Source organism: Porites lutea, chromosome 6 (assembly GCF_958299795.1).
Source record: "Porites lutea chromosome 6, jaPorLute2.1, whole genome shotgun sequence".
NCBI classification, from domain to species: Eukaryota; Metazoa; Cnidaria; class Anthozoa; order Scleractinia; family Poritidae; genus Porites; species Porites lutea.
In genome coordinates this window covers 14,000,280-14,026,378 of record NC_133206.1, presented here as the reverse complement: position 1 = coordinate 14,026,378, position 26,099 = coordinate 14,000,280, and the positions used below count along the sequence as shown (strand labels likewise).

At 42.5% G+C, this 26,099-nt stretch overlaps 3 protein-coding genes across 5 annotated transcripts in view; 1 reads left to right on the top strand and 2 right to left on the bottom strand.

Moving 5' to 3' along the window:
• LOC140941547 (salivary protein Tsal1-like) overlaps window positions 1-12,497 on the top strand; it is a 39,701-nt gene extending 27,204 nt beyond the window's left edge. The window contains exons 1-5 of one of the 3 annotated variants that reach the window (XM_073390557.1): window positions 4,916-4,947; window positions 7,936-8,024; window positions 8,355-8,660; window positions 11,041-11,358; window positions 12,068-12,497. In XM_073390557.1, the coding sequence (XP_073246658.1) occupies window positions 7,961-8,024; window positions 8,355-8,660; window positions 11,041-11,358; window positions 12,068-12,438 (1,059 nt within the window). In that variant the 5' untranslated portion in view covers window positions 4,916-4,947; window positions 7,936-7,960 and the 3' untranslated portion in view covers window positions 12,439-12,497. Of the gene's footprint in view, window positions 1-4,915; window positions 4,948-5,211; window positions 5,262-7,935; window positions 8,025-8,354; window positions 8,661-11,040; window positions 11,359-12,067 lie in introns of those variants that run through there. The other 2 variants (XM_073390559.1, XM_073390556.1) reach the window with 2 other exon arrangements.
• Window positions 12,498-14,299: 1,802 nt separating this feature from the next.
• LOC140942258 (uncharacterized) lies at window positions 14,300-16,437 on the bottom strand. Its single transcript, XM_073391220.1, has 2 exons — window positions 15,794-16,437; window positions 14,300-15,192 (listed from the first exon to the last, which is right to left on the bottom strand). Exon 1 carries the CDS (start codon window positions 16,190-16,192, stop codon window positions 15,887-15,889), a length of 306 nt encoding a protein of 101 aa, XP_073247321.1. The 5' UTR covers window positions 16,193-16,437; the 3' UTR covers window positions 14,300-15,192; window positions 15,794-15,886.
• Window positions 16,438-18,203: 1,766 nt separating this feature from the next.
• On the bottom strand, window positions 18,204-23,411 carry LOC140941906 (uncharacterized). The gene has a single exon (XM_073390909.1). It carries the CDS (start codon window positions 23,097-23,099, stop codon window positions 18,204-18,206), a length of 4,896 nt encoding a protein of 1,631 aa, XP_073247010.1. The 5' UTR covers window positions 23,100-23,411.
• Window positions 23,412-26,099: the final 2,688 nt, after the last annotated feature.

The following is a 26,099-nucleotide window of genomic DNA, read 5'->3' as shown; positions in this document are numbered from 1 at the left end:
AGCCGGCCACATATCATTTCAGCGAGTAATTTCGTATTTCTTACCTTTGGCTGTTAAGAGTTTTAACTTTATGTTTCATAATATTTTAAAGTTGAAGAATACATAAATAAATAAAATGATGGTCTTCTTAAACTGATCCAGACTCGAATTCAATTATTCGAAACAGAAGCTTGCCGTGTTCAGTCCTGACAAAAACATTGCCTTAAAATTTTAACCTAGTAAAATGTAAGCTTTATACCACTTTTTTACCAAGAGCTCTCTGAGATAATGCCCTAAAAGAAACTAGGCAAATAGCAAGCCATAAGATTCACACACTACAGCTTCTAATTTTGATAAAATTATTTTTAATTGTTTCGCAATGACAAAGAAATCATGAGATGTTTGCTAAGCTCTGCCAACGTACCTCTAACAATTCCCTCCAAAGCGACGGAATTAATCTAATCCAATACAGAATTGTAGTGATCTGGTTTTCGTATTCGGTTTCAGTGTGAAGTTTGGGCCAACATGTTTGCCGCTTTTCTCCAGCGATCGCCTACTCTTCGAGCTTCTGATCGATGCTTCGGAAACCTACAAAATCATCCTGTTTCCTGAAGATATACGCGTCCCTTTTGATTGCAAACAGCAAATAGCTACTAAACATTAAAAGCAGAAGACATCCCACGTAATTGTATTTAAAAAGAAGTCCGTAAAAAGTTATTTTAGGTGGAATCCGTGCTAAACACTCCGCAAGTTCACTGAAAGTCTTCATTTGCAATTTTTGTTTATCCTCCAACGCCTCGCTTTCATGACTAGGCACCAGTTTTTTCCCGCGTGTCCGCCATTTGTGAATACGGTGTATTGGCTCACGAAAACAATAGCACGCAACAAAGGGTTTCCGAGAAAGTGAAAACAAATTTGCCTCGTCGAAAAAGTTTATTTGGTCAAAACTAAGAGTGCTGTAAGTTTTAGCTCTTTAATGTAAGGCGTTAATGTAACGCTGGAGTATTTTGGAAACCGGGCACTGTGTCTTTCTCGAAGTCGTTTCCATCTTTCCTCCGTTGGTCCTTGTAAAAAAAAACACTGCAAAAGGCAAAGAAGCTTTTCAAGGTAAGTTTGTTGTCATTGTCGAAGGATTCGCTCGTTTATTGTTTTGGGAAAACCTCTCGAATTTCTGCCAGTTCATTCTCGTCTTCAAGCGTGATCTGCGTTAAAATTTTCAAACACGGACCATATTTTCTTCCACGGAAAGGTTACGATTCAGTTTCTACATCAGCTTCGTTCTCGTTCAAACAAAGCTAGGTTAAAATCTGGAAAGGCAAAGTCAAAATCCCAGTTCTCAGGGTTTACAGATATATTTTTAAGTATATTCGGTCAAAGCTAAGAGCACTATAAGTATTCACTCGCCAATGTGACGCTGGAGTCTTTTTAAAACTGGACATTGTGTCTGGCTTGGAGTCGCTTCTATCTTTCTTTCGTTGGTCTTTGGAAAAACAGTGCAAAAGACAAAGAAGCTCCTCAAGATGATCGGGTGCAGGTATGTTTTTTTATCATATTTGTCGAAGGAATTACTCATTTTCTCTTAGGCAAAACATTTCGAATCTCTGCCAGTCGATTTTTGTCTTCTTAACTGTGTACTACGATAAAATTTTGAAACACTGACTAGAATCCTCTTTCGATAAGATTACGAGTTAGTTTCTTCATCGTCTTCGTTCACAAATAAACACAGTTTAAAATGTTGAAGGACAAAGTCAAAATCTAAGTCCTCAAGGTTGATAGACGTCTTGTAACTTAATTTCAACCTTTTAATTAATTTTTCCGAGGTAAAGAGATTTAGAGTTCCGAAATGAGCATTTTCTTTGAAATTTTGGTCCGTATAGCAAGTTACGGACCGCAAATTGACCAATCGCCTGGCGAAAACAGACTCAGCCATATAGTAATTATTATTATTACATTTATTTGCCATGGAAGAAATTGTTCAATACTTAATAATATGGGCGCCGTGGGAAACACGCCCTTTTGTGAATGTGGATGTGTCAGAGGTAGATTTGTTTATAAATCACATTCCACAGGTCACCTAGCTACGGCTAAAACCAGCCAAACAAACTAAGAGACGAAACAAAACAGAACCAAAAACTTCTTCCAGGCCCAATCACTGCAGTGTAACTGATTATCAACGATAAAACAGTGACTCGAACTTTTGACCTGAGGATTGTGGCCCAAAAAAGAAGCCTCCCTCCACAACTTCCCTGGCGACTTTCTAGACTGTTCACAGTACCCTTTTTCTTTCGTAAGATCATAAAGCGTTACGGCCACCCATTTTGGTTTCAAATGTACCGAGGAGGCAGCTGCCGGGGCTTATTGTTGGTTTTCACATGACGTCACTAAAATTCAAACTACAAAACTATCGCTCCTACCGAGGTTTTACTTTCACGATGTATTGGAGCAGCTGAAAACTAATTTTCATACAAATTTTCGCTTCAGAAGGGTCCTTGGTTTTGTAATTGAGTAGGCTTAAATTTCTGAGCTTTTGCGTGATGGGGCATTTACATGGCAGCCAAGAGAGCTGTCCTGTAGGTTTAAACAAATGACCTATTTCAGGGAATTTTGCTATCTAAACAGGTCATGTATTAGAAAAAGTATTACTTTAATGTTTATGAGTTTCTCGAAGAATAAATTCACGCTTTTGTAGCAAAACTCGGTAACAGATGTTTCTGTTGGTTTCCGTTCGCCATTTTGGTGCCCATCCGAATGGGCACCAGCATGGCGTCTCAAATCTGTATAAATTTGAGTAAAACATTTCTTCAGATATCTCGTATACGAAGTATTCCTCTGACCTGAATCTTGGCGAGGGTCTTTGCGTATTTACCTCCTTTCTTTTCCAAGATTCTGGACTTTATCCATTGAACGGATTTGATTTTTGTTTTGATCTATTCTGAATGGCGTGACACTGAAAACCCGCAATAGCGGTTGGGGAGAGGGAGGCGAGAATTTCTCTCGCCTCCTAAACCGTCCCCTACCCCCTAATAAAACGGAGTTGAAAACGCTTAAATAGCGAATTTTATGCCCTTTTTTCATATTTGCCTGTTGAAATCGCAAAAAAAAAAACCGCGAAATTAAGTACCAATAGCCGCACAAAGCGGCACTGTACTGACAGGGGCGTTCCTAGACATTTTTTGTTTGTAAGTCCTGGTGGAGCATATTGAGGGGTGGGGTACAATAGGGGCGCGTTAGCGTGCATAAGGACAGCCCAAGGCGCGACATGCTAGGGGGGGGGGGGGGGGCATGCCATCCTCGAAAATTCTGAAAATTCAAGTACTCTGAGATGTAATCTGGTACAATCTGGGCGCTTAAATTAGTTGGCAAATGCCAGGATTTCATATTGAACAAGAAATAATGAAATATTTAACAAAATGCAGCCAGTTGTGGTTGTCAACAACAGCAACAACGTAATGACCTGACTAGCGACACATTAAGTGCAAACATATCCGAAATCTTGGTGGAAGTCAAAGAAATTCGATAGTTAGACGTCTGTTCTTTTTGGCGCAAAATTCGCGAATCATTGCTTCTACATCAATGGTTACGTCTCTGTAAGCATGCATCAGGGCAAGTGATGCGATTCGCTCTGTTTTCATCGTGGAAGACCGTGGGACGTAAGTACGTCTTCACTCTGCGCATCGTGCTAAAGATCGTTCGGGGGTAGCAGTTTACACTGGCATTGTCAGGAGAATGGTAATAATTGTGTCCACGTCGGGATAAAGGTCCGGATTAGCGTGCTGGAGTGTCTCTGTGAGCGTCAATTGTTTTTCATCAGTTGAATGAGACCACTTTGTTTGCCGCCTTAAAATTTCATTGTCAAAGTCTCTCTTCTTTGAAAGATCGGTTTTGTAGGTGTCATAAAGCTTATCTTGTACTCCGCTGTTGGAAGCATTCAGTTTTGCTGGAACAAGATATTGACCTAAGAAACGGTTCTCTTGTAACAGAAGCCTGTCATTTACAGGTGTAGTTCTTGTACGAGGTGATCGACCAAAGCAAAATACACGGCTCTTTGCCAGTACATCTATTTTTTAAAAAATATATATCATACCGTCTGAATCACTTGTAAGCGTGTGCTTATTTGCTTACAGGCAGGTACGCCTTGACTGAGGGTGGTAAAGGTTAGGGTATTTTTGTTTTGAACCGTGAATTGCTTGTTTTATTCACCGTGAATTGTGAAATCACTGCATTTTACTACAAGCGTAGGCTATTCACGCTATTCAAGTGAAAATCACGACATCGGTTTGCCGGTTTAATATGGTTAGTGCTGTTAGCCGTAAACAAATTGCAATACAGGATGAGTCCTAACTTGAATCTGCGCATTTCGTGAAATATTACAATATGACCATTCAAATGAAGGTTTCTGATAAGAAGAACTTTCTTCCATGTGGCACTGTTTTTTATGTCGTCAGGGGCACCCAAGACGCTTTCCTCCTAAATACATTGAAAACACTTTTTAGGCTATCCAGAGCACTTTTAGATCTCTAGAAATGCATTCTAAGTAAGTAGACTGTTCACAGTCCTCTATTTTTCCGTCAGATCATCGAGATCGAGCGCTTTGTGTTACGGGCTGCCATCTTGCATGAGTGTCAAAACTACTTAGTGGGCGGGGGCGGTTTGGGAGGAAAGCGAGAAAAATATTTTTCTTTCTTATGGTGCTGCCTGTTGTTTCAATATCTTTATTTGAAATTTGGATCTTTTTATACGGTGGGCACTATGTGAAGTTAGTTGGTAATGGTAAAGGCTAAGGGTCGTTGTGTTCTATGCACCAGTAGGCTGTCAAGCACACTGGTGTCCCATTATTTTCCTATGAGAGAATTTGGTCTGGCAACTTGGCAAAATTGTTCCTTTGTTGTCAGTCACTTAATGTGCCATTTGGCTTAAAGCTAGGGCAAAGAGGCTGTTCAGCTTTCATCACATCGTGCCGCAGACGAGGTAAGATTGTTTTACTCACACATTCAATGACTTTGTTTGTTTTAAACCAGATTGTTCTTTCGTGCAAACACATTTTATAATCATGAGGCACCTCGTTCTCGCTATTAAAGTAAACCGGGCTTGAATATTAATTTGCATTGTAATTACTTAATTTGGACATAAGATTGAAACGTTAATCTGTAAAAAATGGAACTGTAAAAATGATAAAGTAATAGATCTATAGGTATAAAATGTATGGTATACTAAAGAGTTTTCTTTTATGACAGAGCCAATTCCGACACTGTACGGCGAGAACTAAGAGCAGTGCTTTTCAGGTGGCACTGTGTTTCAATAGTTGTAGCTTGTAACGATCGGGTATCGAAATTTTCTTGATTTTAATCCTTTATAAGTTTTTTATAAGGATTCGGAATGTACATCTACAAAAACACCGGCCAATTTTTATATTTACAAACGAGTTCTTGCCGGGATAGGCGAGGGCAATAGGATCGAAGCTTATTCAGGCAATAGATTTATCAAGTGTATTCGCGATCTTTCAGACTTTATAACATTTGCTCCATCTCGCTACATTTTTTACGACGAATTTTCCTAGAGTTTTATTGTCAGAGACCGCATCCAAGTCTAAAGAGGGAAAGGAAAATTTGTCTTTGTTTGCTCACTTCCTCTATACAGAAAGTCGCATTTGAGTGTTTCACGTCGTAATTGAGCTGGGACAGCAAAAAAAAGTACCAAAAAATGTGATATGAGGGCCAATTTTTTTGCTCATTAAACTTACTACGTTTTTGGCGTTGTCGTTATATCTCTTTGAAGCCACTCTAGTCCAGGCATTTTATCTCCAAAAATGGGTCAACCTGTTACAAATTGCAACAGAAGTTTTTTAACGGTTTTCGGTTCAGGGTCATGTCTTCTACGACATGTCAAGTCTGCAAAAATTTGATTTAATTTATAGTGCAGAATGTAAACGAAGTTGTACGCAGTGTTTGTCTTGTCGCGCGAGTCTTATGCGACGTACACATGGGCTGGCAACGAAAGTGAGAATTCCTTGGCTTATATATTGTGCCAGGTTCTAATTGCATACCAGGTACATAAAATAATCAATCCGTATACGATTCTCAGTTTTGTTGAAGCCTGCAGAAAACGTACACTCTTTACAGATCGGACTTGTGGTTCAGTTGCACCACAATTTCTTCTCGCCCTTCCTCCGGCATTGGCACCTTGCATCACTTCACGGATTTTGTTTATCAGGAAGTACAATGTACAATCAGAATGCTGCTCTTCGGCAGGCAACTTTTGTATCTACCTTTCATGGCGAGTTTGTCCAGTACGCAGTCGACAAAGTTGGTTGCAGCGTTAGGACTCTCGACGGGGTTGACACCTTCTCCGATGTGAGCATGATTGCAGTTGTCACACATGGCATCAAAGAGAGATGAAAAGTCACTCCGGGAGAAAGAAATACTTCCTCGTGAGCCCCGACAGCTGAACATGAAAACAGAATATTGATACTTAGCTCTTGTGACCTGTAACGTCCTGTGTGAGATGTCTCTACTGTTTGGCACCCGGTACCCTTCTTGGAGTGGCATAATGCAATTAATTTTCTCAGAAAGGAAGGCATCATGGAATCTTCTCTGTTAAATTTCTTCCTATGATCGATCTGAATCCGGGTAATTTTTCATCCAGAATTCTGTATCTGCGCATGCTAAACAACACGGAATTGCAAATTCCATGGTCACGTTTGGTTAGTTATGAAAGCCTTCAACATAATACAGACGGAACTAGCTAACAGCGATTTGCGCGAAGCGAATCGGCAGAATCGGAGCCTCTTTCACACGGAGATGGGCTTTCTCGGAAGTATTAGCCAACTGATGGAGGAGTCTGGCTTTCGAGAAATTTTGAAACTAATATACTTGTCTATTAAATGCTGTGGACCTCGTAAATCAACTGAGTCAAGCAGTGACCGGATGCAACAACACTTCTCGCCAGTATGGAGTTGGCAAGGCAACAGTCCTGTTGAAATTTGAGAATTTATCTTATTTAGAAAGTAAGCTTATGTGTCTCGCTCTCATTGTTACACGTGTTACATATATTATGCTGTTTTAGCCATTTTCCTGGCAGGTAAAAAAAACAACAGTCTTTCTTTTCGGTGTTAAGCCAGAGATTGGTCTTGATGCTCTCAGGCATTGACAAAACTTGTAGCGAAGACATCTCATATACAGCCACAATAGCTTCCCAAACTGCAACAGCGACCCGACTTCACAGCCTGCACGTTTATCTACAAGTAAAGCAGTGGCAGGGAGAAGGTGAAAAAAATGTCTATAGAGGGCTGGAAAGAAATTCAACGGTAATGAAAAATTGCTTGTCGCAGTGGATTTGCCGCTTGCTTCAGACACTCTTCTTTAGTTAATCAGATGAAACTGTTCACTTATCTGCAGCATAATAAGCCTATGCAAGGGGTCTTCCTGCACTATATCTGCTGATGCCCTAAACTACGATACTGACGAATTGGAAGTGTCCCATCATGGTAGAACCTAAAGGATAATTTTCTTCTGCTGGTTACGTGAGCTTTGAATAACTCAATATTTAACTAAGTTAACGATTTTGGCGGCTTTTGGGGGATTTTGATTTTTTATATCATAGTATTAACATTGTAATCTTAGTAACTAGGAAAATAAGTGACTCGATTTGTTCCAGTAATAAAAACGCTGAAACAGCAATTTGTGGCTTACAGCCTCTTTTTCATGTCTTGCTATTGGAAAAAGAGAATTCTGTTTTGGGTCCTATTTGGAAACTTTCCCATGCTGGAATCTTTTGGAGACTTTTGGAATGTTGAAGAATAGGTTATTTCTAACTGGTTGAAGCTTCTGTTGCGATTAGTAAAAAGTCAGATTATACAAAATGCCTGGACTACTCGTGAAAATTCATCCGAAATTTGTACCTTTCGTAGATTCTTTCTGAAGCAGTATAGTTTAATAACGTGACCCTTTTCTCGAACAGGTTGAACTAAGACAGGAAAACGATAATGAAGCAAATGCCATGTTTTGTGTTTTATGCGCTTTTCTTGACCCTTGGCGGCAAATCAGCAGGTAAGAAAAAGATTTCTTGAACCCTCATACAGTTTCTCGAAGGCCTCCCAGTAATTCGAACCAAATTAAAATTGACATCCCTTCCCCGAATTAAACACTGTTTATACCCAAAATTTTTCGACTCCGGATAACTCGAACCGAGGACTAAATTCCCTTTTCTGAGTCACTGTAGTCTTACCGCCAATTTTTCAAACCTCCCGATAATTCGAACTAATTTTTCTTCCCTAGGAAGTTCGAAAAATGGGGTTTTGAACTGTACTTGTCGCGTTATTTCTCATACGGTTCTTTGTTTCGCTTTAACTAACTCTTGTTTTCTCTTATTGTCAAAAGCTCAAGAGAAGAGGGCACTTCCTAACCCTTACAATTCCTTTGCTAGCGACTTGAACACCTGTCTTTTCAACGACTGGGCTGGTGTCTTGGAGACACCCGGTGCATGTAATGAAGAAGGTGATGTCCAACTCTGTTATGGGAGACACAACCTAAACAAGGCACTCTTCGCTGTCTGTTTCAATAAACTAACGCGTATTCCAAAATTTACTGCAAACGTTTATAAAAAAGGTGGTACTGAGGGAGAGGAAAACATGATAGGGAATCAGGAATGTTACGAAGACGCATGGAAAATAGAAAGTGGATCAGGTAAAACTTTGCTGAAAGACTAAAATATTATCTTTAAGCTCAGTGCAAGGCTGGTTGGATAGCCTGAGAAAACAGCCGACATCTCGCGACGCCACCACTGATTGGCCCGCAAATTGCTTCATCCAATCAGAAGCAATACCCAGATTTGGGAAGTGGCATGTCAACAGTATGGAACTTTTGCGCTCGTTTCTCAGAGGTCATTTCGCGGGGAATAAAAACCAGAGATGGAGTCGCGAAACGTCGACTGTTTTCTCAGGCTGCTGATTGAACAGCTATGAAGAGATGTTTTATTGCCCGATGAGGGTTCTTTCGATTCGAGGACGAGAACGAGTACGAGTCGAGATTTGATTTGAAGTTTTTCACTCACTCCGAACACACTCCAGTATTCTTAATTGTTCTGTTTTTTCACCAGAAAAGTTAGCACTTTTGTCTTTATTGGTGGAGGTTAATCCCTCTTCCGTTTGCAAAACGATAAAAATTCTAATATTTGATAACATGTTAGAGCGATTTTCGTATAACCTTGAAAAATGGTTTAGGTAAGTGTTCGTTATTTGTTTTATCAGCCAAGGGATGAAAAGATCAAAACATGGACCCTTCGTTTTCCCGCCAAAGGAAACCATACATGTAATATGGAGAAGGCATTATTCGATTTGCCAATTGTGTTGCAGTATGACTTCAAAGCGAAGTCTCGATTGATTTCTAGAAAGTTCTTCGAGCATGAAGTTTTTTCACCCGAGCGTTCGCTTAACCAACCAAAAGCCACGCGCGTTTGTATCCGTTCGATAAACCAATCAAATCGCTCTATTTCCGTTCTTTTTTGTTTCTGTTTTGTTTGCGTGTTTTCATTTTAAGGTCATACGAAAAGCGCTCTACCTCCACTACGACATTCTCGCTAGAACTTGTAGTAGAATGACGACGGCTGTCACGTTTTCGTGCCCAAATGACGCTGGTTCACGTTTGCGCACTCCTTAGTATTGAGAAAATCTCTTACTCGTTGTCGTAATCGTCTTAGGGCCTGTTTACATGGAGTGTGGGACCCCGGTCTAGTGGGGCTGGTTTCTTTTGTTTACACGCTCTGGGGGACACAAAACAAAAGAAACCTACCGCACTAGACCGGGGTCCCCCACTCCATGTAAACAGGGTCTTAGAATCTGAAGGCAACACAGTTTGATTGATTCAGGGTGACTGCCTTTATTTTGTGCGTCTAGATCGTATTGGCGCATGCTTGTCATGCCATCAGGATCGCTCGTTGAGTGCTCATTTTTAATAAAATTAGACCATGGCACATTGGCTAATGCCCCCTTTCACACCAAAGTTTAAACATGTTTAAACGCTGTTCAGTTAAACACGGTTTAAATTTGTTTTCTTTGTGAAAGCTGCGTACTGTGCTCTTATTGATGGTATTAGAATTCATTTGAATTTTGTGCTAAAGCTTGCGTTTGAGTTTTCCGTTACTGATTTGTGCTCTTCAGTTTTAAACTTAGTTTAATTAAACCTGTTTAGTTGGTGTGAATGGGGCATTAAGTCGGCCTTAAATGTCTGTTCATTAAAATATTTGCAGGAGCGTCAGCGAATGTATCACTGACATTCCGGCTTTGGTCGGAATAGAAATTCGACGATACGCGTATAAAAAGTACCGTTAAGTATTTTAATGCCAATATTCAAATACTTAACAAAAAAATACTTCATAATATAAATTAACGATTATTTTATAACATATATTCAAACAGTATTTGAAGGGTGGATTCCGAACGAATACATAAAAACCAAATGAGTCCCCAGTCCAAAGATGCGAAACAAACAAAAGAAAAAAAAAAACAAAAGAAAAAACAAAAATGAAAAGTAGGACCGTAGAGGGGAAATTGTCATCAGGCAGCCATAAACACTAACATTTTTTAGGTGAATTTTGCAGGCATACCATTACTTGAAAAAGGTGGGCCAGCTCAGTGCAATTTCAAGTTTCAATCCATGTCAATCCTTTCCATTCGTTGAACAGATGATAGGAAACAGTTTCAATGCTTAAATAAGTCTTGGATAAAAAAAATACTGTACGATTATTTTTGGAACTCAATTAATGCGAAGACAAGTTTTAGCTTTTTAAAAAGTGAGCAAAATATCTTGACGTAGCCTCTTACAATAGCCTTCTCTTTGACAACAATGTTGTGAATGGTAACTGATTCAAAAGATGTAAATGAACACTGACAACAGTCCGTACAAAGCACAAAATCTAACAGCAACTGCTGTTAGCAATTGCTGTAGCAGCACTAAGGGCCGTAACTTCTAAGATTTTAATGAAATCTTGAAGACCTGTACAACGATCTCTCTAAAAGGAACACGTTAATTTACTTAACAATCATTAATTATCATTGTTTGTTCGTAGGGTTTACCCCAGCCGATCAAGCAACAAACAATGATTACGACGATGAACGTCAAAAGGCTTTACTTGGCGCAGACAGGTTCAGTGGGATCGAAAATCGTTTTTTAGGGAAAGGTCATCTGACTCCTGACGGGGATTTCAAAAAAGATGAAAATTGTGAAAAAAGTTTTACATATATTTATACCAACGCTGCACCGCAATGGCAGTTGTTTAATGCAGGGAACTGGGCGGCCCTTGAAGGGGCCATTAGAAGCTATACTGACCGTCCAACTGTTCCACCAGTAAACACGAGAACTTTGTACATCTTCACAGGAACAGGCGGTGGGTTTGTAATTTTTAGGCAACGTTCACATGACACCGAACGAATTTTCCGGCGACCGGCTGAAAAACTGGACAGGTCACCAATTAGTTCACACGGAACTTTGAACGGCTAGGCGTCTAAGTTTTCGAAGGGTTAAGGTGATTCCGTGTGAACAGAACTAACATAAATGCACGAATTTTCAACCTATCGAAAATTCGTCCGGAGCCTTGTGAACGTAGCCTGAAGAAAATGAACGCTCTTTCGCTCACGCGTTAAGACTATGTGACTGTTAGCACCTGCTTGGCTAGCTCTTGTTAAGGGCCTGATTACATGGCATGCGCCGGACTGGCCCGATTTGCCTAGGCAACTTTTAGCCCCGAGAACGGGACTTCAGTTAACCGGGCTGGGTTCGTTGTCGTGTGATGTGAAAGTTGATTTTTATTGTGTTTAATTAACGTACCTCGATATTTTGGCAAAGTGAGCCAGCCCGGAAAATCGGATTAGCCCACGGGCTCATGATATTAGGCCCTAAATTAGACCAATTTCTGCTTTTCGGTTTGATCTGTTAATATTTCTTAAAATTACACTCGTTGATTTTTATCTCATTCCTTTGAAAATACGTTAAAATGATTTTTTTAAAAAATTCGTTTCGCAGTTACATCTATGTTTAAGGTAATCATCTCTGATTTTTTAAAATGTATTTCAAAGTTACTTTTTTATGCTTTTAAGGTGGTGCAGCGCAATACAACGGAGCAAACATTGGTCGACTGAACAACAAAATCGAGGTCCCAAGATATTACTGGAAAGCCGTGTGTGATCCCCAGGCTCAGCAGTCTATTGTCTTTGTTGCTGAAAACACACCTGGTATTACAGACCCCACTGCAGTCAACGGTTGCCCACTTACTTATCACAAACAAGGCCAAACCTACAACAATAAACCACAACAGAGAAACATGGGCGTAATACAATGCTCCTCGGTAGACGATGCAAAAGCCGCCCACCCCCTTTTTAAACTACCAACGTTCAATCCCGCTGTCTGCGGTCCGCAAAACGTGAGAGGCAATTTCCTCGACCAATACCTTGCAGATAAATTAAAATGAAGTGAGTAACAGTATAACAGAAAGCTTTTGCCTCCTATTTGTCGCAAGAATTAGAGAAAATAAAGAATACATACTGATAACAAAACCTTATGTAAACTATAGCCTCTTGCAGTTACACAACTTTCTGCCAAAAGGTGTATAACAAACCTGGTTTCTATCATGGGCAATATTAATTTGGGCTAGCACTTCTCTCCACCGGAAAAGGCGCTCGCCTCGGGAAGCGCCAACCCTGTAGATAGGTAAAGCTAATAAGAGCCCAACCTCGAATAATAAACGCCCCCCGCCTCCCGACACCCCAAACAAAAAGAATCAATAAAACAATGTCCATGTTGGCAAGAAACCGAACTCAAGTTTCCTAATTTTTTGGTAGTCAACAACTATATCTCCATCAAAGAACCTAATTAGGAACCTACTAAGGCTAAATTGTTCGTTCGAGCCTAAAAGGCTGGGCGGGAAGGTTTAAGCTGCTATCACCTCTATCACTTCTAGACCGGAGATGATTTGTCATCACCGTGACTTTTGAGTCGGTGAACATGGTGAAAGACATCGTATGGTGGTGCCATTCAAATTAAAGAAGCTCTTTCACAAAAGTTATCAAATTTCAAATATAGCGGGAATCATACCAATTTGAGTGAAATGTATACAGCTATTTCGAGAAAGGTTGTCGGAAAAAATGCGCACGCGACAATCCCGAAAGCTAACAAGGGATATGATGAATACACTGTTCCTAACCCAGTAACCGTCGAACCTACAGTTGTTGCTTTCCTTTAGCAGTAGCAAAACATACGTCCACGGCCTCTCGTGCCATTCTTTCAAATTTCTTTGAACAACAGTGAACTCAAAACCACCCACAAAACCTTTTGGGATTGTCGCGTGCACTTTTTCCGACAACCTTTCACGAAATAGCTGTATATGTATACAGTCACTTCTCTCTGAGTAAAACGGACATCTAGAGTTGGTCCCTGCCTTTCTTCACTCTCTTTATTTGACTTTCTATAAGACGGACATCTCTCCAAGACGGAGACTTAATGCCGGTCTTAAAGGTGACCTTTGACTCTAAAGGACGTGAAGAACGGCAGACACCAACTCTGGTTGTCCTTTTTACAGAGGTGTCCGTTAAGAGATAATCGACGCGACCGTGTACAAAAAAACACTTCTTAAAGCCCCTGCAATCGCTGCAGTGTACCTGAGATGTTTCTTCTATAGGTCGTTAAGAAAACTGGTTATCAACAATAAAAGTCATAAAACAGTGACTCGCACTTTTGACCTGAGGAATGTGGCCCAAAAAAGAAGCCTCCTTCGACCATTTTGCTGGGGTCTTTGTAGACTATTCACAGTCCCCTTTTTCTTTCGTAAGATCGTAAAGATCGAACGCTTAAAGTTTAAGGTGATGTTACACGGGACGATTCGCAACAACGATTCTTAGCGCAACACAGCATTTATTTACAGTATTGTTGCGACATTGTTTCGAATGGCTGCAACATTGCACTAACATTGCAACGCTGTGTTGCGCAGAATTAGCAAATCGTCGTTGCAAATCGTCCCCTGTAACATCACCTTTAAGACATCAAGACAGCTGAGTAGATAATAACATCGAACTGTTGTTAGAGTTATAAAATATTTGTTCAACAAATACCTTCCCTGCTGATCAATCAACGGGAAAAAACATGAGGGAGGGCTGGGAGCTAAAGGATAAGGTATTTTGCCCCCCCCCCCCCCTTGCCCCCGCCTATTACCCCAATAGACTTCTGGCGACCCCTTTATAAGAACAACCAAAGAAACAAGAACGCAGTTTTTCAACAAGCTCCATCATACTTTATTGTTTTGAAATACATCAACTAAATAAAATTAAATGCGACGAAAATACAATTCCACCATAACCGGACACGTAAACCCCGAAAACCAATTTAATTTGGAAAAAAAGGGGACCGTGTACCCCCGACCAGTGCTATGGTGACGCCTTTGGGGTTTTAAGGCTTACTACTGTATATAAACGTTAAAAATAATCAAAGCTAAGGCTCCTGGCTAAGGCAAATAAATGAATATTTTAGCTAGGCTGAAAGGAAAAAGAAAACAAAAAGAAAATATTATTCGCGAAGTAAATAGTCGGCGAGGCTGATTTTAGAATAGAGCGATTTAAAGATCTGTCGCCGTTTTTAAGTTCAAAGCGCCTTCGCTCGCAATATAGTTATTAAATTATGCTTATTGGATCAATGTAAAGGGTGAAAGCTATGATTCCCCGCCTTTCACTTAGCAGATGAAAGCTATAAAGTTTTTTTTTTCTGCAGACAAATTCAGATCAGGCAAAACGTTTTGCTGGGAACCTCTGAAAATCTTCATGCATTAGAAGGTTATTGCAGTTTATGTTACATGTGAAGCTATAAAATCAGCGTTTGTGGCATTAATTAAGAAGAATTCAGAAGTTCCAAGTTAATACGCTATAATTTTCCTGGTTGACAGTAAAACGCGTGGCCAGGATCGGAACCGTGGCCACGGTCGCGGTCGAGGTCTATCTTATTTTAATAAAGCTGTTTTGGGGTTAGGGTTGACACTAACCCTAACTCTAACCATAACCCGTACCCTAACCCCGAAATGCAGCCTGTTTTAACTTGAGTCTTACATAAACATTAAATTATTATTATCAGTTTTTCGTGCTGCAGTGACGTAGGGTAGTAGCAAGAGTAGCGGACGACATCAACACTCATCCTCCGATATGATATATGAACACGCCCAATAGCATTCTTTTCCTGTGAGCTGTTAGGACGAAACAGAAGATATCTTTATTGCTTGATTTTTAACAAAGGATCTGCAAAGTTTATTTTGCTTTGTCTGCAGAGTATTTTTTGTCCTATTATAAAAAAATATTACGCATTGTACAAAATTTTGTCGTCTATTTCAAAACATATAGCCTTAATTTTATCATAGAAGCAAGTGTGATCAATAGCAAAATCCATTTGATGGAGTTTTGAATCCTAAGGTGTCTTGGTCTGCAACCGCGTTTTTTGTCCTTGTTTTGCAGTCCATAGCTTTAATAAGTAAAACAGGGAACGCTGACGACTGAGTCAAGTCAAAGCCTTTAGTTTAACGAGGGACACATTAACAAAGATTAGCCTTTCCTCACTCCTCCCGTCGCAGGTTTTGTGTCTTTGCGTTTTCCCTATTTGAAGCTGACTCGTTCCCAGTCGCCTATCTTGTCTCTCTCGGTCGTGGAACGGTCGCGGGAGACAGGCCTTTACGGTATACAGGGAATGGATGTTCCACGTGTCTCCATCGTTAATATTTGAGTGAGAGAAGAGAGACGACTGGGGAGCAGTCAGGTATTGAAGAAGAACAAAATTGCTTTTCTGACACTCACCAATTTTAACGTCGCCAGGACCAATTACTGACTTCGGGGTTTCTTCATCAGAGAACAAATTTCACGAGAACGTCCTCCTCCTCCTCATCATCATCATTTCCAGCATCTATTGTCATAATCATCATCCTCGTCCATATTGTCGTTATCTTCGTCGTCATCATCGTCAGAATGATCGTGGTCATCTTCATTATCATCATCATCGTTATCATCATCGTCAGCATCATCGTCATCATTATCATCGTCGTCATCATCGTCGTCATCGTCAGCATCATCGCCAGCATTATCCTTAGCATCATCATCATTGTCAGCACTATCGTCGTCATTATCATTGGCAGCACCATCGTCAGCATCATGGTCGGCATCATCGTCATTATCATTATCATCATGATCATCATCCATGCAACAGGTGTCATTCGTCTACGTCTAGCCTCTTCACATCACCGTGCCTCATCAAGCAGCCCAGCTTGTCAACGTTCACTGTTCCTATATCTCTCAAGAAATCAAGACCACACGTTAAACTGAACTTATATCAAAAAGTTAAGTTCTCCCTCATTTGTTCATTTATTGGATCAAAGCATCTAATTAACTAATTAAGAAAATAAGCAAAGACAAAAAGGACTTGGCGTTTCCAGATAATTCGGATAGTCAGCCGTCCCTATATACTAGAAAATCGACTCGGGTGAAAATTTTATACAACAATTTCAAACTTATTAAGAGGGATAAAACTTAAAAATAATGACTTATGCACAAAAGGATAAAGACGAAAAAGGTAAAAAAATCAGAATAATGTAACAAAAAGGAACTAAAAATTGATATCATTATTATTATTATTATTATTATTATTATGAATAATAATAATAATAATAGTAATAATGATTATAATGATAGTAACAGAAAAGGAAAAGCATCGAAAGTGGCAACTAAAAAGACTTTAGAAATAAAAAAATACTTCTTGCCTGATTTTTGAAACGAAACTGCCTTAAAATCCTTGCAGTTTCGTTTTCAAAAAATCAATCAAGTCTCTTTTGTTGCAATTATTTCCTTCTCTACTTCTACTTCTCTTTTTATTATCATTATCATAATCATTACTATTGTTTTTCCTATTCTCATATTATTTATTTGACTACTTTTTCAATTTATTGTTTATGATTATTAGTTTATTATTTTTCTTTATTATTTATTTTGTATTTCAAGTTCACTTTTGTTCCATTTTTCTTCATTTGTTTCCTTTTTTGCCATTTTTCTTTCCTTGTGCTTCAAATGAGTCCATCAGGTGCTTCATTTGCATGTTATTATTTTTACTTTTATCCCTACTTGCTTTTAGTAAATTCTCCGAGAAGAACGCCAAGACCATCCGCTCTACCGGGAAACTTCATGTCCCTTTACCTTAGCCTTGGCCTTTGCTTATATTATGGGTATTGAGCTGGACAATTCCATTTCTCTCTGCCATTGCATCATTTAATAGGCCATCCAGCGAGGGAGCCCTGAGCTTAACCTGGCTGTCACGGTCCCATACTATTCATCCCCCGGGAGGAGCCTGGGAATGAGGTTGCCTCCCACCGCACCCGCTCAGCCGCTCGAGGTTCTGTAATGAATGTGATTTCTATTTCGAATATTTCACGTTTCACCTGCTCGGAAGAAGGTCATTGATTCATCTTCACCATCATCGTCACCATCATCACCAACATTATCCTTTGCCGCTGATATCGTCGTCGTCATCACCAAGCAACATAATACAATGGGTTGTCAATCATTTTTCCACTCGCCGTGACGATGCCCCAGAAGATAATACGTACATCTCTCTAAGAAAAAGACACGAGACTGCAAGCAAATTTAGTGAAGGATTTCACAGAAGGAAGGTAGAGCTACCATGACCCCCCTTTTCTCCCCTTGATTTTTTTGCAGTTTAAGCACGTGCTTTGTCCATTTAATTCTATGAAAAAAGCCTCAAGATCCTCGCTAATTTCCTTTCTGCTTAGGTTTTTGCAAATTATATGGTAAAACATGGGCATCAAATATTTGTTTATTCTCATACCTACCTCTGTCGAGTCAGTTAAGCATTGAAGATCCAACATATCGTGTTCAAGCGAATGGCTACGCCAGTAAAGAGAGAGTCGGTCGATCGATGACACGGTTCAGGTAAAGCAACTGCTACTTTAATGCTACTGTAGGCACAACAGCGAAATACAGAACAAACTCAAGAGCGAGACCCGAGAGCGTCTAGGGCGCGTGTCCTTATCTACAGTACCGCTGACCGGTACTGGCGTGGCCTCTTTTTCCTTTCTTTACTCTTACAAATATGGTATGAGCTCAATGGTTATAGAAAAATTTAGGTACATGTAAACGGCTAACATGAATAACAATAAAACTTGAACAGTTTCTAGTGTGGGTCACGAGGACCACTGGCTAATTAATCCATATCAAAGTCCTCAAAACGTGCGGGTCGGCGTCGCTCACGTGTGGATCGGCGAGGAGGGGGGGTGGCATCTGATTCGCTGTCGCTAGCATAGGGGTCTCTGGTTTCATCAGGGTGGGTCACGGTCACGGTATCGTGAGACTCATCGTGGCTGGTAGGGAAGTCATCAAGGTGAGGGAATTCCTGGGTAGAAGGTGTCGAGATCGCGCACGGGATGATTGGCGGAGGTGGTGGTTCTGGCTGTGTTGGTGGAGTTTCGTCAGATGATGAGTCTGCATCCTTATTGGGAGCAGGTGGTCTGTGGTTCACGACTTCGGATGGGACTCGATAGCACTCAGACATCTTCACTCGGTAAGACGTGCTGCGGAGTTGGGAGCCAACAAATTTCTTGACGTTGCAGAACGAGCCGGTTATTTCTACGACAAGGTAGCGATCGCGGGCTCTGGTCTTGTTCCGATCGGCATAGAGGTAGACTAAATCACCTACAGCAACGCGGTCAGTGGGGGTGCTCTTTGGGATAGGTGTCTTTGACTTCTTACCGTGGGGGTGGTTAGACAACCGTTGTGTATGTTGTCGTAGGATGATGTCCTGGTCTTGTAGGGGGATCTGCTGGTTTGTGAACTGATCACGTTGGGTCCACATCTCTCTTGCGGAAAGACCACGTGAGCGAAGGCGCGCGTTTAGATTGGCTGTGACCACGGCGAGTTGCACGTGGTTTACTGGACCGCCTAGTGGATCATGGCGGAGTAGTTCGCTTTCGACCTCCTGTACTGCCCGCTCTGCAATAGGGTTCTTGTTTCTGTTTTTGGCGTCGCCGATCTCAAGGGTGATCCTGTGGTGTTTCAGTAGTTGATCATCCCTGAGTGCTTTGAATCCTGGGGCTGGGTCGGTACGTATGACGGCTGTTGGTCCATCTAGTGGACGTAGTTGGACACAAAGACGGATAAGAGCGTCGCGCAGAGTGTTGTGACGCTCGTCTTCCAGCAGGGTTGTGGCTGTAAGCGATGTCACGCACTCACGTAGTACAAGCACAAGTTGTCTTGAGCGTTTGATGACATCTGCGGCAAATGATACGCCAACTGCGTCGGGAGGGGGGCAGGACGACTGCTCCACGCGCATTTTCGGAGTTTGGCGTAGAGAGGCACAGATGTGGCAAGCTTGGGTCACGCGGTCGATGGCCTTGTGTATGTCTAAGGCATATAGGTACCGGTTGGTTACAGCCTGGAGTTGATGGCTCGACGGATGGGTGAGCTGTATGTGTAGGGCTGTCAGCAGTCCATCAAGCACTTGTCGAGGGACAATGATGCACTCGCGGCTAGGTACAAGGGGTTCATCACGCCGGACAACGAGCAAGCCATCGTTTGCAATGGTAGCGACGTTCAGGTATCTTTTAACATCTTTTATGTTGGTAAGTTTCTTCGAAGGGCGTGTCCCTTGTTGTAAGTGGGCGCGAGTACGCCGCAGATCGGCACATTCGGCCTGAATGGCTAACCAGGCAGTGCGGCTGGTGAAGGGTAGGCGCTCATCACCACGCAGTATATCCTGTACCGATGTGTTTCTGACAACGGAGTCTTGGGTGAGTTTTGTGAAGGCGCAGATCTGGCAGGCTTCGTCTTCGCAAGGGGGTGCGTTGCGGCTGGCGAAATCAGAGGGTAGGATCGCAGATCCGGATACATGTCTGACGGACGCTTGATACCGGCTCACAGTTGATAGAAAGGTGGAGACGCGAGGGCTAGCGGAAAACTCCCCGCGACAGAGTTTTTCAAATGCCTGTACGCACGGTTTGCTGTCGGTTAGGATGCAGGCCTTGTGAAGGGATTGGATTAGGTACGGGCTGAAGTGTTTGGTGGCAACGGCAATAGCTAGGGCCTCCACCTCACACGGTAACCATGTCGGTTGTGAGCCACGTAGCTTTGTGCTAAAGAACCCTGCCAAATGAAGTTTGTTGTCACGGGTGACGTAAAGCGTGGCTCCTATTCCAGGCTTACGGACCGCCCCGTCGGTCACAATCCACAACTGGTCACTTGGTTTGGGTAGCGAGATGGTGCGAGCAGTGGAGAGGGCTTTCTGGGCATGGAGGAACGAAGTTCGGAGGTCGTCTGACCATTGTATGTGTTCTTTAGATTCGCGGCCAGCTACGGTGTCATCAATTTGTGCAAGGAGTGACGAGCACCCGGGAATTACGCGGGAGAGCACCTTGTATGCTCCTATGAATGATCGCATGCGGCCAACGGTTTCGGGTTCAGGACACGAGGCGAGGGTGGCGATGCGGTGAGGGCTTGCTCTTAAAGTGCCAGCGTTCCAAATCCATCCCAGTATTGTTGTGGACCGAGGATTGATGATCGTCTTCGATGCGGAGAGGCGGAGGTCACACTTGTGGAGGGCTGCTAGAACCTTCCTCCAGTTTCGTAGGAGTTCTTGTGGCGTGTTTCCCCCACAGTATAGATCGTCTGCGATTTTGGCGACGACGCCTTCTTCTAAAAGGTGACCAAGGACGCGACACATAAGTTCTTCCAGTGCCGTTTCAGAGCCGGGTATGCCCATGGCCGACCGTGTGTATACGCGCATTCCCCGGAATGGGGTAGCTACCCCACAGTACTTCATGGAGGCACGCGAGAGGGGGATTTGGTAAAAAGCGCTGGTCAAGTCCGATGCGATGATGTGTTTCCACTGGGCGATATGGCGTAACGTGGAGTCCACATCTGGCATGAGTGAAGGTTGTGGCTTACTATAGCGGCCGACATCAGCGAATGCAGTAACTAGGCGGGAGCCACCATTGGGTTTCTTGACGAGAAATGAAGGGTTCAGGTACTCGACCGTGACGTTTATGTCTTCGGGGCGACTGAAGACACCCAAAGCTTCAAGTTCGTCAAATTTCTGCTGGAGCTCCACTAGCTGGTGACGGGCATACTGTGGTAGACGGCCTTTCCGCTGGGGGGGTTCTACAGGTCCCATGTTGACTCTTGCTTCGAACGGACCTTCCGCACCATTGTAGCCCTTGATGTTTGGGTCGAACACGTGGTCATACTCGTCCAACAGCGAAGTGAACTTTGCTCTTATATCCCGGGGAAGTAAGTTGTCTGGGTCAAGGCGTACGGTTGACGAGTGTTTTGTACCTGGGATAGGTACTGATGGTTTGGGAGGTGGCTTGGCTGTTGGGGGTGAGTTGTCGCCGAGGGGTTCTGGTGTGAAGGTGGCGCGTACCTGGCAGAAGTGCTCATTTCGCTTGAGGAAGTGCGGCTCGGATGAGAGATTGGGAATACGTATCTTTCCTGCCACGCTAGAGACTATGCGTGGGGTGGGCCACAGTTGGGAAGCTGACAACTGCCTAACGCTGGGGGCATCTGTTCGAGGCTCTAAGGCGTATTCGGAGTCAGTGGGGACGTCGTGTGGTAGGTCGACTTCAACAAACTCTCCGGGCCAGACGGTCATTGACGTGGGGGGAGAGCGGAGTACTATTGCACGACGTGCGGCGGGGTTTACTGTAGCCGGGTGTGGGGACCCGTAACTGACGATGGAACCGTTGTGGAGGATCACTTGGCGCTTAGCTGGGCGTACTGCAATATCGTTGGTTTCCATAAAGGGGGTGCCTGCCAGTATGTCCACGTCGAGGTTCTCAACGACGAGTCCTTCGAAGGTGAAATCTCGGCCTTCGCGGCTTAATAAGAAGCGTGTCTCACCGACGACCTGAAGGGGGGATGAGCCGTCTGCTTGGTGGACGGACTGGGAGCTAGATGTCATGTGGCAGCCAAGACGTTGGACGACAGTGTGGCGGATCATGTTTCCAGTAGCCCCACTATCGATGGTGATTCGTACGGGGTAGTGGGAGTAGAACATGTCTAGGTACGGTGACTGGCGGGTCTGTATGCGGAAGACCTTAGGGCCTGGGCCAGGCCTAGCGTCGTCGGTGTCGCTTTCTGGGTCGGTCATGTCGGGTGTGGTCTCAGGTTCATGGGGAGCATCAAAGATGTCGGCGATCTGTCTGGCCTTCGCGATGTATTTGCGGTCTTGGTCTGGAAGGAAATTGCATTCGCTCAAGAAATGGTTGTCGGGGCGACCTGCCTGTTTGCAAAGGGGACAGGACTTAGTGGGGCGGCTGGGTCGTGTAGTCGCCTTATACGGGGTTTTGACGCCGAGAGGTCTGCGGTAGTTAGTGACAGCGGTGCGCATGATCTTGGCATCATCAGCGGTGCGTATTTCGTCGAGCAGGGAAGTAAGGGCCTGAGATATCTCTGGCTTTATGGAGGCCAGAGTCCGTGATCGTAGCTCAGTTCCATACCGCTGTTTCACTAACTTAGGTAGCTCGGGGTGGATCAGTTTAAGCCAGGTGAGAACGATGAAATTCTCCAGGGTGGGGGTGAGTTCCTCATCTTCTGTGGTAACCTCACCATGGTGTGACAGGCTATTTGCACGGAGTAGAGTGTCCTCCACGAAGGCCATCAGTCTCTGAAAGAGATCCTCTGGGCGTTCATCTGCTTCCAAATGTAAGCCAGCGAAATCTAGAAAGTGGGCGCCTGTGACTTGGAAGCCAAAATGTGCACGAATCATGTTCCAAACAGAGTGAATCGAAGTCGAGTTCTTCACGAGAGAGGTCCTGGATATCACTGGGCAATAGTTGGCTATTTGTCCGAGCATTAGTTCGAGAAAATTGACCTTCTGACGGGCCGTTTTGCGTCTGGAGATTGGAATGGTTTCCCCGTCATCTGTGAGGCCGCGTAGGGGCTGGGACTTAGTCTTTTTCCCCCACGTAGCGTCTTCTGCGAGGAAAGGAGCGAAATTGCTGTCGAGGGATAAAGTGTACAACAGATTTTGTCTCCAGTTCTCGAAGCTGTTGATGGACTCGTTCTTTGACAGGCTCCACTGTTTTGGGGCTCGGAGGGTACTCGCCATAGTTGTGGTTTGGTTGCAAGTTTACGAATAAATCGTGCTTGGGCGACGAAGGTGTTCGAAGTATCGACTTACCGACGTTTGTACGGGTAGCTCTGGCTTTGTTTTCTTTTCGGTTTCTTGGCGTAGATCCGGAAGCGCTGCCACCACGCCAGTAAAGAGAGAGTCGGTCGATCGATGACACGGTTCAGGTAAAGCAACTGCTACTTTAATGCTACTGTAGGCACAACAGCGAAATACAGAACAAACTCAAGAGCGAGACCCGAGAGCGTCTAGGGCGCGTGTCCTTATCTACAGTACCGCTGACCGGTACTGGCGCTAGGTTTTCATGACAGCAACTGGCCGTGAGGAGGCGTCAGCTGATTTTAAGACTTTTATACGATCTGAATAAAATACATCTCAAGAACAAGAGATTAATAGCTGGGTTGGAATCCCAGTTTATGGAGTCTCAATAGCAAGTTATTAACTATCATAGACTGACGTATCAGTCCAGAGAGCTCCTGTCTCTCATGTTTCCAGGGTTGGAATCCCAGTTTTTAAGTTTTAACTATTATAGACTGAAGTAAAAGTCCAGAGAGCTCTGTCTCCCATGCTTGCTGGGTTGGAATCCCAGTTCGTCTAGTTTTAATGGTAACTTTTAACTATGAATCACAGACTGCATGATGTGTCAGTCGAGAGAGCTCCTGTCTCTCTTGTTTCCTGGGTTGAAATCCCAGTTTATTTAGTTTTAATTATTATAGCAAGTTATTAACTATGATATACTGAAATATCAGTCCAGAGAGCTCTAGTCTCTCTTGTTTGCTGGGTTGGAATCCCAGTTGATCTAGTGTTAAAAGTAAGTTTTAACTACGAGTCGTAGACTGATGTATCAGTACAGAGAGCTCCCGTCTCTCTTGTTTCCTGGGTTGGAATCCCAGTTTATTTAGTTTTAATTATTATAGCAAGTTATTAACTATGATAGACTGAAATATCAGTCCAGAGAGCTCTAGTCTCTCTTGTTTGCTGGGTTGGAATCCCAGTTGATCTAGTGTTAAAAGTAAGTTTTAACTACACGAGTCGTAGACTGATGTATCAGTCCAGAGAGCTCCCGTCTCTCTTGTTTCCTGGGTTGGAATCCCAGTTTATTTAGTTTTAATTATTATAGCAAGTTATTAACTATGATATACTGAAATATCAGTCCAGAGAGCTCTAGTCTCTCTTGTTTGCTGGGTTGGAATCCCAGTTGATCTAGTGTTAAAAGTAAGTTTTAACTACGAGTCGTAGACTGATGTATCAGTCCAGAGAGCTCCCATCTCTCTTGTTTCCTGGGTTGGAATCCCAGTTTATTTAGTTTTAATAGTAAGCTATCAACTATGATAGACTGAAATATTAGTCCGGAGAGCTCTAGTCTCTCTTGTCTGCTGGGTTGGAATCCCAGTTTATTTAGTTTTAATTATTATAGCAAGTTATTAACTATGATAGACTGAAATATCAGTCCAGAGAGCTCTAGTCTCTCTTGTTTGCTGGGTTGGAATCCCAGTTGATCTAGTGTTAAAAGTAAGTTTTAACTACGAGTCGTAGACTGATGTATCAGTCCAGAGAGCTCCCATCTCTCTTGTTTCCTGGGTTGGAATCCCAGTTTATTTAGTTTTAATAGTAAGCTATCAACTATGATAGACTGAAATATCAGTCCAGAGAGCTCTAGTCTCTCTTGTTTCCTGGGTTCGAATCCCAGTTTATTTAGTTTTAATTATTATAGCAAGTTATTAACTATGATAGACTGAAATATCAGTCCAGAGAGCTCTAGTCTCTTGTTTACTGGGTTGGAATCCCAGTTTAAATCTAAGGTCAAATATACTAAGTTTTAACTATGGACTAAGTATAAGTCCAAGGAGCTCTCATCTCCTTCCTTGCTCTGTTGGAATCCCAGTTCGTGTAGTTTTAATGGTACCTTTTACCTATGAATCATAGACTCGATGTCACGTATCAGTCCAGAGAGCTCTAGTCTCTCTTGTTTCCTTGGATGGAATCCCAGTTTATTTAGTTTTAATAGTAAGTTATTAACTATGATAGACTAAAATATCAGTCCAGAGAGCTCTAATCTCTCTTGTTTGCTGGGTTGGAATCCCAGTTTATCTAGGTTTAATACTAACTTTTAACTATTATAGACTGAAGTATTTGTCCAGGGAGCTTCTGCCACACTTCCTTGCTGGGTTGGAATCGCAGTTTCTCTAGCTTTAAAAGTAAGTTTTAACTATGAATCGTAGACTGATGTATCAGTCCAGAAAGCCCCTGTCTCTCTTGTTTGGTGGGTTGGAATCCCAGTTGATTTACTGTTGAAAGTAAGGTTTAACTACGAGTCGTAGACTGATGTATCAGTCCAGAGAGCTCCTGTCTCTCTTGTTTGCTGGGTTGGAATCCCAGTTTATCTAGTTTTAAATGTAAGTTTTAGCTATAAATCATAGACTGACGTATCAGTCCAGAGAGCTCCTGTCTCTCTTATTTCCTGGGTTGGAATCCCAGTTTATTTAGTTTTAATAGTAAGTTATTAACTATGATAGACTGAAATATCAGTCCAGAGAGCTCTTGTCTCTCTTGTTTGCTGGGTTGGAATCCCAGTTTATTTAGGTTTAATACTAAGTTTTAACTATTATAGACTGAAGTATTAAGTTTGTCCAGGGAGCTTCTGTCTCCTTTCCTTGCTGGGTTGGAATCCCAGTTTATCTAGCTTTAAAAGTAAATTTTAATTATGAATCACAGACTGATGTATCAGTCCAGAGAGCCCCTGTCTCTCTTGTTTGGTGGGTTGGAATCCCAGTTGATCTAGTGTTAAAAGTAAGGTTTAACTATGAGTTGTAGACTGATATATCAGTCCAGAGAGCTCTGTCTCTCGTTTCCTGGGTTGGAATCCCAGTTTATTTAGTTTTAATTATTATAGCAAGTTATTAACTATGATAGACTGAAATATCAGTCCAGAGAGCTCTAGTCTCTCTTGTTTACTGGGTTAGAATCCCAGTTTAAATC

Bases quoted from the DNA above. Each gene is read 5' to 3' on its own strand.
- LOC140941906 (XM_073390909.1), bottom strand. From the start codon at position 23,099: ATGGCGAGTACCCTCCGAGCCCCAAAACAGTGGAGCCTGTCAAAGAAC.
- LOC140942258 (XM_073391220.1), bottom strand. From the start codon at position 16,192: ATGGATGATGATCATGATGATAATGATAATGACGATGATGCCGACCAT.